The 14,511-nt window shown below is 43.7% G+C and overlaps 1 protein-coding gene across 1 annotated transcript in view; it reads right to left on the bottom strand.

Moving 5' to 3' along the window:
• ttn.2 (titin, tandem duplicate 2) overlaps positions 1 to 14,511 on the bottom strand; it is a 254,218-nt gene that overhangs the window by 228,470 nt on the left and 11,237 nt on the right. The window contains exons 7-18 of the mRNA XM_083996112.1: positions 14,266 to 14,341; positions 13,550 to 13,831; positions 12,521 to 12,634; positions 12,154 to 12,217; positions 8,478 to 8,938; positions 7,453 to 7,707; positions 6,832 to 6,948; positions 4,637 to 4,879; positions 3,685 to 3,744; positions 1,789 to 2,047; positions 668 to 734; positions 376 to 576 (exon numbers count right to left, since the gene is read on the bottom strand). Coding sequence (XP_083852238.1) covers positions 376 to 576; positions 668 to 734; positions 1,789 to 2,047; positions 3,685 to 3,744; positions 4,637 to 4,879; positions 6,832 to 6,948; positions 7,453 to 7,707; positions 8,478 to 8,938; positions 12,154 to 12,217; positions 12,521 to 12,634; positions 13,550 to 13,831; positions 14,266 to 14,341 — 2,199 coding nt within the window. The remainder of the gene's footprint in view (positions 1 to 375; positions 577 to 667; positions 735 to 1,788; positions 2,048 to 3,684; positions 3,745 to 4,636; positions 4,880 to 6,831; positions 6,949 to 7,452; positions 7,708 to 8,477; positions 8,939 to 12,153; positions 12,218 to 12,520; positions 12,635 to 13,549; positions 13,832 to 14,265; positions 14,342 to 14,511) is intronic.

Below are 14,511 nucleotides of genomic sequence, written 5' to 3'. Positions count from 1 at the left end.
CAGTCCTCGCCGCAGGCGTCCCCGGTTCGAGTCCCGCGTCGGGCAGACCTTTCCTGCGTGTCGTTCCCCCTCTCTCTGCCTCCCCATTTCCTGTCTATCTCTACTGTCATCACTATCAAATAAAAAGCAAAAAGCCAAAAAAAAAAAAAAAAAAAAGCTCCACTGTCAGATTTTTCTACTTATTTAAAGTGAAAATCTGCTTGAAAGAAGTAAAAAGTGTCTAAAAACAAGCTGCTTTTTAATGTGATGAGTCTTATTTTAAGTAGAATGAGATTTGTTTTGACTAGAAATTACATTTTGACTATTCTTGGTAAGTTATTGAGTTTTTGCAGTGTAGTTTAGCTCTGTTGATCAAGTTGTTTGGCAGATGTGTACCTGTATCCGGTAGTGAGGGGGACGCCGCTCTTCTTCCAGATGATGTGAGGTTTGGGGTTTCCTCCGATCTGGCAGTCGAAGAAGACGCTTCCTCCCTCCACCAGCTTCTGGATGGTGGGTTTGTGGATGAAGAAGGGAGCAGCAGACTCTCCGGTAGTAGTCACCTCTGCCACCATCTGCTCCTTTGTCTCCATAGTAATGCTGGAGGAGGAGAACAACAGCTCAACATCAAATTCACACAAATTCGCAGCTGTGGAAACTCTGTGGAAATGTATCATGACTTTTCACTCACGTTTGCTCTTGTGCGATTCCAATCGCAGTGACGGTCGTCTCCTCTCTGCTCTCAATTTCTTCAGACACTACAACAGAGGGTTGAATGATCAAACTGATGATCTGACTCTTTCACACCTACAGTTTAAATTTTGATGTACTTGAAGTCGTCAATTTATCTTCAACATCAACTTTAAAGGGACAACGAGGAGTTTTGGAAAAGCGAAGTGTTTCCACACTACATTTATGAGCCTCCGCACCGTGAAATTCTTTGACCGGCGCAAAACAGACTCATGTTTTCATTCATCAAGAATTAAAGTCAGAGGTTGGAAGACGATCACATACCGTCGTAGTTCCCACCATAAACGGAGATTCGGCGGCGTTATTCTCATGACTCGCCACGAAACCGAAAGTAAGGAAACGCTGGTCGGCTAGCCCAGCATTTCCACCACCACTAATAATAACAAAATAACCATAGAGACAAAACGATATATTTATCGAAAATGGGCCCATTAACAAGTGTGGGTAGCGTAGATTCATCCACATTAATATGAGACTTTTCTATTGTCGCGGAATTTTTCGTTCTGTCGATGGAGAAACTCCTCGTTGTCCCTTTAATTTTGTATGTACTTCTTAACTGTGTATTGTTTTTGTTGTAACTGTAAAGCGCTTTGTGACCTTGGTCTGTGAAAGCCGCTGTACAAATAAAGTTTACTTACTTACTTACTAAAAACTCCTGGGTTATTTCTTTAACCCAATTTCTGGGTTACTTGTGTTAAAATTATGGGTTATTTTTCAGAGAGTAACCCATTTTCTGGGTTATAGAGCTAATATTTTAACCCAATTCTTGGGTTGTTTGGGTTATATACCATTTATGGGTTATTTTTCAAACCCATTTTCTGGGTTACACACTAAAAACTCTTGGGTTATTTCTTCAACCCAATTTCTGGGTCGCTTTTGTTGGGTTAAAAATTTGAGTTATTTTTCAAAGAGTAACCCATTTTGGGGCCGATGGAGAAACTCCTTGTTGTCCCTTTAATTTTTATAAGAAAATAGGTCAAAGCTAATCAACATTTTGTCCCAAAAAAGAAATAAATGATGAAGCATACAAGTCAACGGTTAAAGCTATGTGTCGGGCCGTACCTTTGACGAGCAGGTAGCAGGAGGTGCTAATGGTTCCGGCCTCGCTGGTGGCCGTGCAGGTGAAGCGTCCGCTGTCTTCAGCGAACGCCTCGCGGATCACCATCCGGGCAAATCCGCTCTCGTAGGTGATCTGGAAGTCGATGGAGGTCTCGATCTTGTAGTCCTCTCTGAACCACATGATGACCGGAGCGGGCTGACCGCTGATCTGACACTCCAGGGTCACCGACTCACCCTCCGTCACGTTTGTGTTTTTCAAGCCCTGAGCGTGAAATGGTGAAACATTCAGACACCGAGAGCAGAGACTGAAGCTGTCCATCCCTTCAAACTGTTGACACATTTTACTAAAACCTACGAATATCAACCTCAAGGTAGCACAAGTGGAAAAGTCAGGATGAACACTAGGTGAGTTTCTATTTCCCCTAGAAATGTGCAAAACCTAAATATCACAATACAAGACTGGTAATGGAAAAGCCTACATTCCAAAAAACCTCTCAAATGTCGCTAAGACAGTTTTACGCTTTTCATAAGGTGGTTTTTCAGTATCGAAAAAGTGTTATAGAAACACTTATTTCGGTTCGAGAACATCACACAGCTCAGTAAACGTATCCCCGGTCATCCTGAAATTATGTTTCCATAGTTCGTCTGCGAAATTCTCATTCATCCTCTCCAAGAAATCCCTGATTCATGGGCTTTTCTATTGACACACATGATATATATAATCTAATAATATATATAGTATATAATATGATATATATATATATATATATATATATATATATATATATATATATATATATATATATATATATATATATCATATCAGTGAAGTCTCGCAGGACGAGTCTTATGGGATACCACGAGACTAGACTTTATGAGAGTAATGGCTCGTTCGCAAAAACACCTTTCAATGGAAGCATCTGCAAATACACTGCAAAAACCCAAGAATATTTGTCTTATTTCTTGTCAAAATGTCTCATTTCTAGTCAAAACTAATCTCTTTCCACTTTGAATAAGACTCATCACCTAAAAATGATCATGTTTTTAGATAATTTTCACTTGTTTCAAACTAATTTTCACTTGAAATAAGTAGAAAAATGTTCCAGTGAAAGCAAGTTTTTTGTGCTTGTAATAAGAAAGAAAAACTTGCTCCACTGTCAGATTTTTCTACTTATTTAAAGTGGGAAATTTGCTTGAAAAAAGTAAAAAAGTGTCTAAAAACAAGCTACTTTTTAATGTGATGAGTCTTATTTTAAGTAGAATGAGATTTGTTTCGACTAGAAATAAGACAAATGTTCTTGGTAAGAGTTTGAGTTTTGGCAGTGTAGGTTTTTTTTTTGCAAAAACCTGCAATGGAAACGCAGCTACTGTGAGTAGGATTCAAAGATCCTCACAAAGTCTCATGGGTCAGGACCAACGCTTCACCCACAGAAAAGGCTTTTAGAGTGAAGGAGGGCAATACACTGCAAAAACTCAAACTCTTACCAAGAATATTTGTCTTATTTCTAGTCAAAACTAATCTCATTATACCTAAATATGTATATTTATACATATACATACATAATTATACATAAAAAAGTTGCTTGTTTTTAGACACTTTTGACTTATTTCAAGTCTATTTTCATTTGAAATAAGTAGAAAAATCTGACAGTGGAGCAAGTTTTTCTTTCTTATTACAAGCACAAAAAACTTGCTTTCACTGGCAGATTTTTCTACTTATTTCAAGTGAAAATGTGTTTGAAACAAGTGAAAATGATCTAAAAACAAGTTAATTTTTAGGTGATGAGTCTTATTTTAAGTGGAAAGAGATTAGTTTTGACTAGAAATGAGACATTTTGACAAGAAATAAGACAAATATTCTTGGAAAGATTTTGAGTTTTTGCAGGGGGAAGTACTTACAGCAACGAGGGTGGGGGGGACAACAGGCTCCTGGGCTCTGGAGGGGACAGCAACCGCCTCCTGAGGAAAAAACAGAACACACAACAGGAGTCAAACATGGTCACAGAGGTGAAGGGTGAAGCTGAGGTGGGTGGTGAGGATGGAGGGACGAAGCCGGTTAGAACAGATAAAACCCTGCAGAGAGAATGGAGGGACCAACAGGTGGAGACAGGAAGAGGAGGAGTCTTCATGAGGCAGGTGAAGGGCAGCGTGTGATTGGCTGCAGTGAAGTGGAGGGAGGGGGCACTGGTGACAGTTAAAGGGATAGTTCACCCGAAATTTAAATTTCCCTCATTATCTCCTCCCCCTTGTGTGGACTAAGGGCTGGGAGAAGTTTCAGAGTCCTCCGTGGCTTCTCTGAGTTACAGGGGGTCTCAGCGCAAAAAACATCCAAATACCTCCATGCTGTTCGTATGTAATGTCCGTCTTGTATTGAAGCCCCGAAATTGCGAAATTGAAATGCGAAAAGTCTATAATTCAAGCTTGTTTTGTAGCGGAAGCTTCTCGACGAATTGGGAAGAGGAGCTTCGAGAAGCTTCCGCTACAAACAAGCTTGAAATATAGACTTATTTCATTTTTTTCATGACAATTTCGCCTTTCGGGGCTTCAATACAAGACGGACATTACATACGAGCAGCATGGAGGTATTTGGATGTTTTTTGGTGTGTCTTTTTGTTACGAAGACAGTTGGTATCCATTTGCAACCGTTATATGGACATGCACTGCTACGCCGAGACCCCCTGTAACTCAGAGAAGCCACGGAGGACTCTGAAACTTCTCCCAGCCCTTAGTCCACATGAGGGGGAGGAGATAATGAGTGAAATTTCAATTTTGGTTGAACTATCCCTTTAAGTTGGGTGAAGTGAAAGAAAGAAGAGGGGTGGGTGGAGGGGGGGCGTCGGGTGGGACCAACCTGAGGCTCCCAGTCCTCAAACTCCTCTTCGCTGACCGTGTAAGCGGTGTGTAACTCGACCTGACTCTGATATCTGACGTCTCTGAACGGCGGGGGGAGGGGCTCCGCCGCCGCCGCCGCCGCCGGCCTGCGGGACGGGCTCGGGCTGGGGGACTTGACGGGCTTGATGACCTTCCTGCGGGGGGCGACGGGGGAGGAGAGCTCTTTGTGCAGAGTGGCGATGGCGGCGCCAGCGATGGACACCTGACCGGGCCAACCAGAACCAGAACCAGAAGGTTAGCCACCGGGACAAGACGACCTCCATGAATGGTTGGTTGGACTTTAATTATCACATTTTGCAGTATGGGATTGTGCAATGCGGCGAACTGAACGTATGGTGTGTGTTTGTTTTTGTTTAAATTCATTATTAAAGCAGAAGTAAGCGATCCGGTCGTTTTGGCTAATGCTGCGTTCCAGGCAGGGTTTTGAAACCGTAAATTACAGCTTCAAGTCACAACTTACGACTTTGTAGCGTTCCAGGCAACCCACTCGTGTTTCTCCGACCTGTTTTACCTGTGAAAGTCACTATAACGGCCACTCGTAACTTCCGACCCGTGAACTCGTACCAGATCGAACTGGTACGACTTCACAGGTCGGAAAAACACCAGTTACGAGTTGCCCTGAACGCACCATAACTTTTTGTCAGCCGACGGAGTTAGCAGCCCCCGCCCTCGTCATGGATCTATGGGTCCTCGTCCCTACGTCACCACATTCACGGACATCCCTTGGCTGCACACACAGAGAGGACTGCCCCTTTATGCCGTTCTCTCTCCTCATTAGATAAAAATTGTAGGATACAAGAAAAGTTTTCTCCTCGGCTCAGAACAGAGCAGAGTGACTGAGAGACCCGTGTTTCGGTCCAAACACTCTATGTAAGTGATTGCTGTCGGAAGATATAACTATTTAAGACTTATATTAACACAAAAATATCGCTTACTTCTGCTTTAATATAAGTCTTAATTCAATTCAATTCAATTCAAAAAACTTTATTCATCCCCAAGGGGCAATTAAAAAGCAAATAAATAGTTATATCTTCCGACAGCAATCACTTACATAGAGTGTTTGGTCTGAAACGGGTCTGTCAGTCACTCTGCTCTGCTGTAAGCCGAGGAGAAAACTTCTTGTATACTTCCTTGTATCCTACAAGCTTTATCCAATGAGGAGAGAGAACAGCATGAAGGGCTGTGTGTGCAGCCAAGGGATGCGCGTGAATGTGGTGACGTAGGGACGAGGACCAATAGATCCATGACGAGGGCTGGGACTGCTAACTCAATTGGCTGATAGGAAGTTACCCAAAACGACCGGATCGCTTACTTCTGCTTTAACATTATTTATTCTAGCTATTCATCTTTATGCAAATTTATAGTCTCTTTTTTATTTATGGGTGCACCGTCTGGTTTGGCATTTTCATTTTCATTGTACGCGTGACAATGACAATAAAGGATATTCTATTCTATTGTATTATATTCCCTTTGGTCTGGGTCTAAAGAAACTCCACTCTATTTTATTTTATTTCAATAACCTTGTAACAAAGTCACAAAACAAAGATCAGACTGTTACAGTTCATCAAAGTTGTTTGTATTCAGTTTATAATGAGATGTGACAAATAGTCACATTTCAGAAACAAGTGTTTAGTCTGATTTATTTAAAATAAAGATGTCAGATGACCTAAGTCTGACTCTGTATGATAACACTACTGCACAACATCAGAGCCAGAATATTGTTGCATAAAGAAACTCCACTCTATCTTATTTTAATAACTTTGTTGGTACAAAGTCACAAAACAAAGATCAGACTGTTATAATTTATCAGAGTTGTTCATATTCAGTTTATAATCAGATGTGACAAATAATCAAATGATTGTGATTGGTTTTAATAAATCAAAACAGCGCTGGTCTGATCTACTAGGAGGTGAAACTGAAAATGCAGAAACGTGTCAGGGAAACAGGGAAAAAAACTTCTCTATGTTGTTTCTGCTCCACATAAAAAAAGATGATGAGTCATGTTTTAGGATGGTTTCACTGTGGGTGAGTCACACCACATCACAACACAGTGGAGGCTGCACGTCGTTAAGATGCGTGTGTGTTAAGGATGACATGGAGGTTTGTGGACAGCTGCAGCCGGCCGGCCGGTCGGCCCGCTGCTCTGCTCCTTACCTCGTGGCTCGCTTCGTGTTTAGGGACAGAAACTTTAGAAACAGTGAAATGAGGGACTGAGGATGCGGCGGCGACACCAGAGTCGACCTGGGTGGAGATTTCTGTTGTTTTCTGAATCTGGAGCAACCAAGAGAGTTTGATGGAGCAGTTAAGAGAGCTGAGACTGAGCACCATCAGATATCACATCATGGCTGCACTGCAAAAACTCAAAGTCTTCCCAAGAATATTTGTCTTATTTCTTGTCAAAATGTCTCATTTCTAGTCAAAACTAATCTCTTTCCACTTAAAATAAGACTCATCACCTAAAAAGTAACTTGTTTTTAGATCATTTTCACTTGTTTTAAACTAATTTTCACTTGAAATAAGTAGAAAAATCTGCCAGTGAAAGCAGGTTATTTATGCTTGTAATAAGAAAGAAAAATGTGCTCCACTGTCAGATTTTTCTACTTATTTAAAGTGGAAAATTTGCTTGAAAAACAAGCCACTTTTTAAATGTGATGAGTCTTATTTTAAGTATAATTAGATTTATTTTGACTAGAAATGACATTTTGACTAGAAATAAGACAAATATTCTTGGTAAGGTTTTGAATGTTTGCAGTGTGATATGGACTGAGGAAAGACCTGGACTCTGTGCTGCTCTGAGGTCACGGCGGCCGGCGGTTCAGCGGCCGCGGTCTTGGCTACAACAGTTTGTTTCACTGTCGCAGCTGTAGCCGCCGCCACCGCCGCCGCGTGCTGCTGCCTCATGGTCGCTGCCTCCACAGCCTCCTCCTCTTCAGCTCGACCGCCCTCGGCATGCACCGGCTGGCGGACTCGAGCCAGGTCGACGGCGGCCACCACCGTGGCCACCGCGCCGGCTCTTTTCCCTCCCCCAGCCTGGAGACACAACAAGCAGCACATAGATCTCAGCACATCCATGGCAACAAGACAGAAGAAAGAGCCGCAGCGCAACCTGAAGACCAGACATTTAAACATCTGGAACCACCAACAGCTTCATGCAGCTTTAGACTGAAACATGCACTTTACTCTCATCATGCACTGCAAAAACTCAAAATCTTTCCAAGAATATTTGTCTTATTTCTTGTCAAAATGTCTCATTTCTAGCCTAAACTAATCTCTTTTCTCTTAAAATAAGACCCATCACCTAAAAATTAACTTGTTTTTAGATCATTTTCACATGTTCACTAATTTTCATATGAAATAAGTAGAAAAATCTGCCAGTGAAAGCAGGTTTTTTGATCTTGTAACAGGAAAGAAAAACTTGCTCACCTGTCAGATTTTTCTACTTATATCAAGTGAAAATCTGCTTGAAAGAAGTAAAAAGTGTCTAAAAACAAGCTGCTTTTTAATGTGATGAGTCTTATTTTAAGTATAATGAGATTTGTTTTGACTAGAAATTATATTTTGACTAGAAATAGGACAAATATTCTTGGTAAGATTTTGAGTTTTTGCAGTGTGAGTGAAGCTCAGACACAGTCTACAGTCTGATGGTGGTCAGAGATAAAAAGCTGTCGTCATGGAAACAAAGAGTCACAGAGGTCGACGGTCGACAAACAGGTTCCTTGAAAATCTGAAGTTCAGTTAAATTAACAGAAAATGGAGTAAAACCTGAGTGAAGCTCACGTGATGGAGAACATTGAGGAAACCATGGAGAAGTTGATAAAGAGGATGAAGAACTCAATGGGGAACACAATGGAAAAGATGATGGAGAACTCAATGGAGAGCATGATGGAGAAGATGATGGAGAACACGATGGAGAAGATGATGGAGAAGATGATGGAGAACTCAATGGAGAGCATGATGAAGGACATGATGGAGAAGATGAAGGAGAACTTGAAGGAAAACACGATGAAGAAGATGATGGAGAAGATGATGGAGAACACGATGGAGAAGATGATGGAGAAGATGATGGAGAAGACAATGGAGAACTCAATGGAGAGCATGATGGAGAAGATGATGGAGAACATGATGGAGAAGATGATGGAGAAGACAATGGAGAACTCAATGGAGAGCATGATGAAGGACATGATGGAGAAGATGAAGGAGAACTTGAAGGAAAACATGATGAAGAAGAATATGGAGAAGATGAAGGAGAACTTGGTGGAGACTGTGAGAGGACACGATGGAGATATGCCACTACGTTATAACATGAGGAAGGTTGAGCCTCCTCATCATCTTCACAGCTGGCGTGTCCCTCTCTTCTTCATCTTCTGAACGTCACAGTTCGACCGTTTCGAAGATCGATAGCGGCTGGTAGCTTGAACCATGTGGTGTCACACAGGGTTCAATTCCTGTGTGACACCTCTTTAATTTAGCTTTAATTAGCTCGGTTCCACTGACATCACCTGGTTAATAACTCGATCACTGTCGTAAGGTGTCGTCGTTTCACTGTCAAACATCTGGGTTGATTAGATTAAACCAAAAACTTGACACCATAAAAACTGCACCTTAAATCAGATGTGATGACAGCAACATGAAGCCAGGATGTGAGGCTGTCCTGAGGAGGGAGGGGGTGTGTGGGAGGAGGAGGTGGGGGGGGTCAGGGAGGTGTTAAAGGGATAGTTCACCCAAAATTGAAATTTCACTCATTATCTACTCCCCCTCATGTGGACTAAGGGCATGTCCATATAACGGTTGCAAATGGATACCAACTGTCTTCGTACAGTAGGAGCCACATAGAAATTCCCCTGCCATGCTGCTGCCATGCTGTTCCCATGCTGTTCCCATGAGAGTTCCAGCAGAGCTCCAGCAAAGTCCCAGCAGCTGGAGTGACCCCCTCCTTTTCCTGGGTGTGACTAGTTTTTACTGGAACTCCACCCATTCAATGAAATACATGACATGACCAGGAGATGGCGCTTCTCTCACAGAACAGTACATATCGCCAGAGGCGGCATTTAAAGTGCCGCCCGCTGGTGGTGAGTGGAAATTCACATAATTCATAGAACCACGAGTACATGTTTGATTTAAGAAGTGAAAATATAACAGACCTAGCTACTGGAGATGCGCTGGCCACTGTTTTATCTGGAAATAAATTGTTGTAGCTAATAATACCTACTGTCAATTTTTTTATCACAATTTATTTACTGTGAATCTACATTTAAATAGGAAAAAACTAAGGGAGTGATGAAAGCCTTTTTAAGATGTTTGCAGTTGCAGGTATTCAGTGCATGCCTTCGACCAGGGAATTAGCATTATCATTGCTCAATCTTTTGTTTGCCCTAATGGGCCACCTATTGGTCACCCATTGTCACACAAATCGCACAGAGCCTGCAATGGAGCTGGCTGTTCAACTTTGAAGGAGGACCGGGGGAGGGGAGGTTATGTTGGAAGGCTAGCTGGACCAGACTCTCTCCTGAGCAACAACACACTCCAAACCCCTGAACATTCACACCTGCTCCAGAGCATTACCATCTCCAAGCATCCCCCACCGATTTGACTATGAATTGATTAGAAAATGAGCAGGTATTTCCTTAAGGTCCTGCTTTAAACATTTTTATTTTCATGATTATCTTACATTATTATCTATCTTACAAAAATTTTTGTAATTTTGCATATGGAGTCAGTGCTGGAATTTCATTTAACTCTGTACTCTGGATTAAATTTATTAATTAAATGTATTGATTTTTCACTATAATTTACTAGTTATAGCACTAGCCTATACTGTCAATCCCCCTATAAACCCCATTCCGATTTGATATCACAACTTCACAAACTTGAAGACACCTGCTGCACCTAGTCTAATCTTTGTATGACTGAATTATTCTGCATAAGACCCTGACTAATACTCATAGTAATGCTGCATTAGCATCAAAACAAAGTAGGCTAAATAAAAAATGATCATACACTTAGTCTAAGAAAAAAAGTGGAAAAGTCAGGAGCCCACTTTAGTATTCTTTCAGGGGCCCCAGAATTTCTAGCAACGGCCCTGATTATCTGACTAAACTTGCTTATTTCACTCAATGTACCGGCGGATCAGCTGGTGTGCAGTGCGCGCGCTGTATAGTCTACTATGGTCTCTCTCTCGCCCTCTCTCGATCGCGCTGTACGTCTTCACAAGACACAGGTCGACGTGTGTGGGGTGAGATGGAAATAAGAGCAGAGCGCACCTTCGCTCTCATGTTGAGTTCCATATTAAGACAGGTGCGTCAGTGCCAGTAGATCGCGCGTCAGGCATTTGGCTCTCCTAATGGGAATGGCTGGTTTGACGTGACTTTATCATTAAAAGTGAAAAAAAAGAGAGAGAGAGAGCGCTGTCAACCACTAGATGCGTCAGGTCAGCATAGCGCAGTGGGAGGGATATTAGTATTCTGTGGTGAAAAATACACTCATTCATGAAATTTTATTGAGAATTTTACAGAGGTGCACAGCGCATGTTTACGGTTGTCCGACTGTCCGGCGACTAGTCTGACCCCTACACCGCAGCAGCCAGCAACAGACTTTTACAAAATAAAAGCATGTGAGCAACATGCATTAATGCGCAATAAAATAAATGTCGGCGTTGATAGTTTAATGAGTTGCCATAACGCAACTTGCCCAGCCCTAATAAATACACAAATGTAGCCCGTGGTTCTGAGACGTGACGCGCTGTGGTCACTAGAAATGTATTTATTTATTCGCGGATCGGGAGTGAATGAGCAAGCCAGAGATGCACAGCAGATTTCATGGTTGCCGACTGACAAAAACTGAAAGAGGGGCTTGTAAATAACTGTTTATATTACAGGTTTCACACAAACAAAACAAAACACATCCAGTAGCCTATGTTAAGTCTCAGCTGTGCCATGGCGATTTAATTTATGAACCTCATAATTATTTATTTTTCCTCTTGTTTGAATATAAGGGCGGTCACTTATAGGACCACACTTTCATTTTACACACACAGTCTCATGCGTGTATATTCACGGACACGTTGGCATGTTGTTTATTTATTGGTTAGGGTTTATTTGCTTCAGTGTTACCATTAAAACCACCACAAGGCAAACATTTAGTAGAATGCAAAATCTGTAGACAGGTAAACTGCGAGTGATATAGGCTACATTTTTATTTGTGCTCTGTCGGTGTTTATTTATCTTTGAAGCTACTTATAGATCGCCTGTTTTGGTGGCAATTATAGCAATTCATCTGAGGGAAAAAAGAAAGGAGGAGGAAAAGTGATTGACAGATTAACTCGGGTCAAAATCACTGCTCCTCCCTGTGGACAAATGAGACACTGCAGCTGATTTTCACACGGGCTGCAGAGGGGCGTTAACAGTCGTGGCTGCGTTCGCTACGTCATCGCGGGGGATTAAATTATCGCCACGGGCCAAGCGGGAGCCCGTCACGGACCCGCCACGGACCCATCACGGTCCCACAGAGGTCCCGACAGGGACCAGGGGGAACTTCTAGGTGGCTACATCTGTAACAAAAAGACACACCAAAAAACATCCAAATACGGAGGACTCTGAAACTTCTCCCAGCCCTTAGTCCACATGAGGGGGAGGAGATAATGAGTGAAATTTCAATTTTGGTTTTTATCCCTTTAAAGTGATGGAGGTTCATCCTCAGGGAGCAGGAACGTGTTCGACTGATGAGGTGACAAAAACATCCAGGGAACAAAGAAGGAAAAGTGAAGGAAAAAAAGTAAAGATGGAGGGACTGAGCGGCCGGTGGAGGGGGGGTGACAGCAGACAGGCGTGAAGGGGGCGGAGTCTACCTGCTCGCCAGTCACTGCAGCCTCGGACGGCCCCCGGCCACGAGCCTGATCCACGGCTGCCACCACAGTAGCCACCGCCACGCTCTTATCGTCCAGGGCAACAACATGCTCGTCCTGACGCGTCCATGACGACACATGAACACACGATCACATGATCACACAGTCACATGAACACATGAACACACCACAGAGCGTTTCACCTCAGCCACTTCCTCTGTTAGTCCAGTTAAGGGCCTTTCACACCGAACGCGGTATGCGCTGCGCCCACCGCGGGTCACGGCGCAAACAAGCGGCAGCTCGCACATACGTGGTGGCAGTTGCTCAGCGACCGAACAAACAAAACAGGATTTGGGGGGATATACAGTATGTCATGGATCTATTATAAAACCATGGTATATGTTCGCCAGGAGCTACAAAATGACTGCTTCCAGGTGTAATTTAGCGTCAGGCTCAGGAGGGAGCAGTTTAACAGCCTGTTAGAGAGAGTTGGTACTCACTTCATGCTGAACTGAACGTCCGGCCGTTTGTTTTCACTCTGTGTAGCCAATGTTCATATCTGGCCCTCTGCGTTGTGTTTCTCACAGCCTGCCCTAGGTGGGGTTCGATCCCATGACCTCCCGCACCGGAGGCAACGATGCTAACCTCTTCGCCAAGAGGTTAACAACCGCTTGGCAAGTTGGTTAGCACGTCTTTTATGGGTGGAGTGAGTGCACATCCGTTACATCTGCAAGCGGCTGATTTTTTTTCAGACTCCACTACATCCTCTCCTATTGGACGCGCCGAGATGTCGTCACAGCGCGCTGCGCCCAGATTAAACATTTTTTAATTTGGGCGCAGCGTGCCACGGCCGCATGCGCCCACCTTGCGTGCCGCTCAGCTCGGCGCAGAGCGGTTCGCCCGTGCACCGCGGTAGCACATACACAATGAATGGGTTTGCCACCGCCTTCCGCCGCTTGCCGCGTTCGGTGTGAAAGGCCCTTTACTCTGGTGACGCCTTCGCTGTCACCCAGTCACACTCACACTGCTCACCTCTCTGCTCGCCGTCACCTGCTGCTCCCAGTGCTTCTCCACCTGCACCTGGCCGGCGCTGGCGGCGCTGGCGGCACTGACGGCGCTGACGGCGCTGCTGGCGCTGGCCATGCCGGTCATACTGGTCATACTGGTCATACTGGTCATACTGGTCATGCCAGTCATGCCCGTCATACTGGTCATACTGGCCATGCCAGTCATGCCGGTCATGCTGGCGTAGCCGCCTTCAGCCACGATGTCTCCCTGTTTCCATGGCGGCAGGACCTCGGCACCGGCCGACACCTGAGAGAGAAAGAACTTTCATTTTGACTCAGGTTTATTGAAATGAAGACGTTTGTTGTCTCCTGTTTGGATGTTTAACCATATTGTGATCCAGCATGTATTCAGACCTGTGGCTCGTTTACTTGGTTCAGATTCAGCGGCTATAATTACACAATAGTTGCATTTTTCTACTGGGTCATTTGTGTTCACACGGTAACAGTCCCAAACGTCCAAAGTTGTAAACAACCAACTGTTGTGTTGAGATGAGACCAGGCCACTCCTTCTTGGTGATCTCGGCCGCTTGTTTAATCCTGCATCCGAATGCGATTGCTTAGTTCACCTTTGCCAAAACGAACCGATCTTTGGGGTTAAACGCTCCCTGTTTGGGAACAACTGCTCCAAACGAGCCAGGTCTGAATACACCCTTCGACTTGTGCAGTGAACCTGAGTCTCACCTGTTTCCTGGTCATCACCGGAGACTTGACGGGCCTGATGGGGGACACTGAGAGCCTGGAGGAGGGAGAGACGGGTCTGCACAGAAACACAAACAACAGAGAGTCAGAGTTTGAACCTTCAGTTTCTGTCAGATCTAAACTTTATTTATCTTTACTTATTTATCTGCTTATTGGTTGTCTATTGTTCTATTGTCTTAAGTGTTTGTTTTTTTTAGCTCTCGCAAACCCTTTTCCAATGTGGTCTTC

This window comes from Trachurus trachurus, assembly GCF_905171665.1.
Source record: "Trachurus trachurus genome assembly, chromosome: 21".
NCBI classification, from domain to species: domain Eukaryota; kingdom Metazoa; phylum Chordata; class Actinopteri; order Carangiformes; family Carangidae; genus Trachurus; species Trachurus trachurus.
The sequence above is the reverse complement of the archived record's forward strand: the minus strand, read 5'-3'. Positions and strand labels throughout refer to the sequence as shown.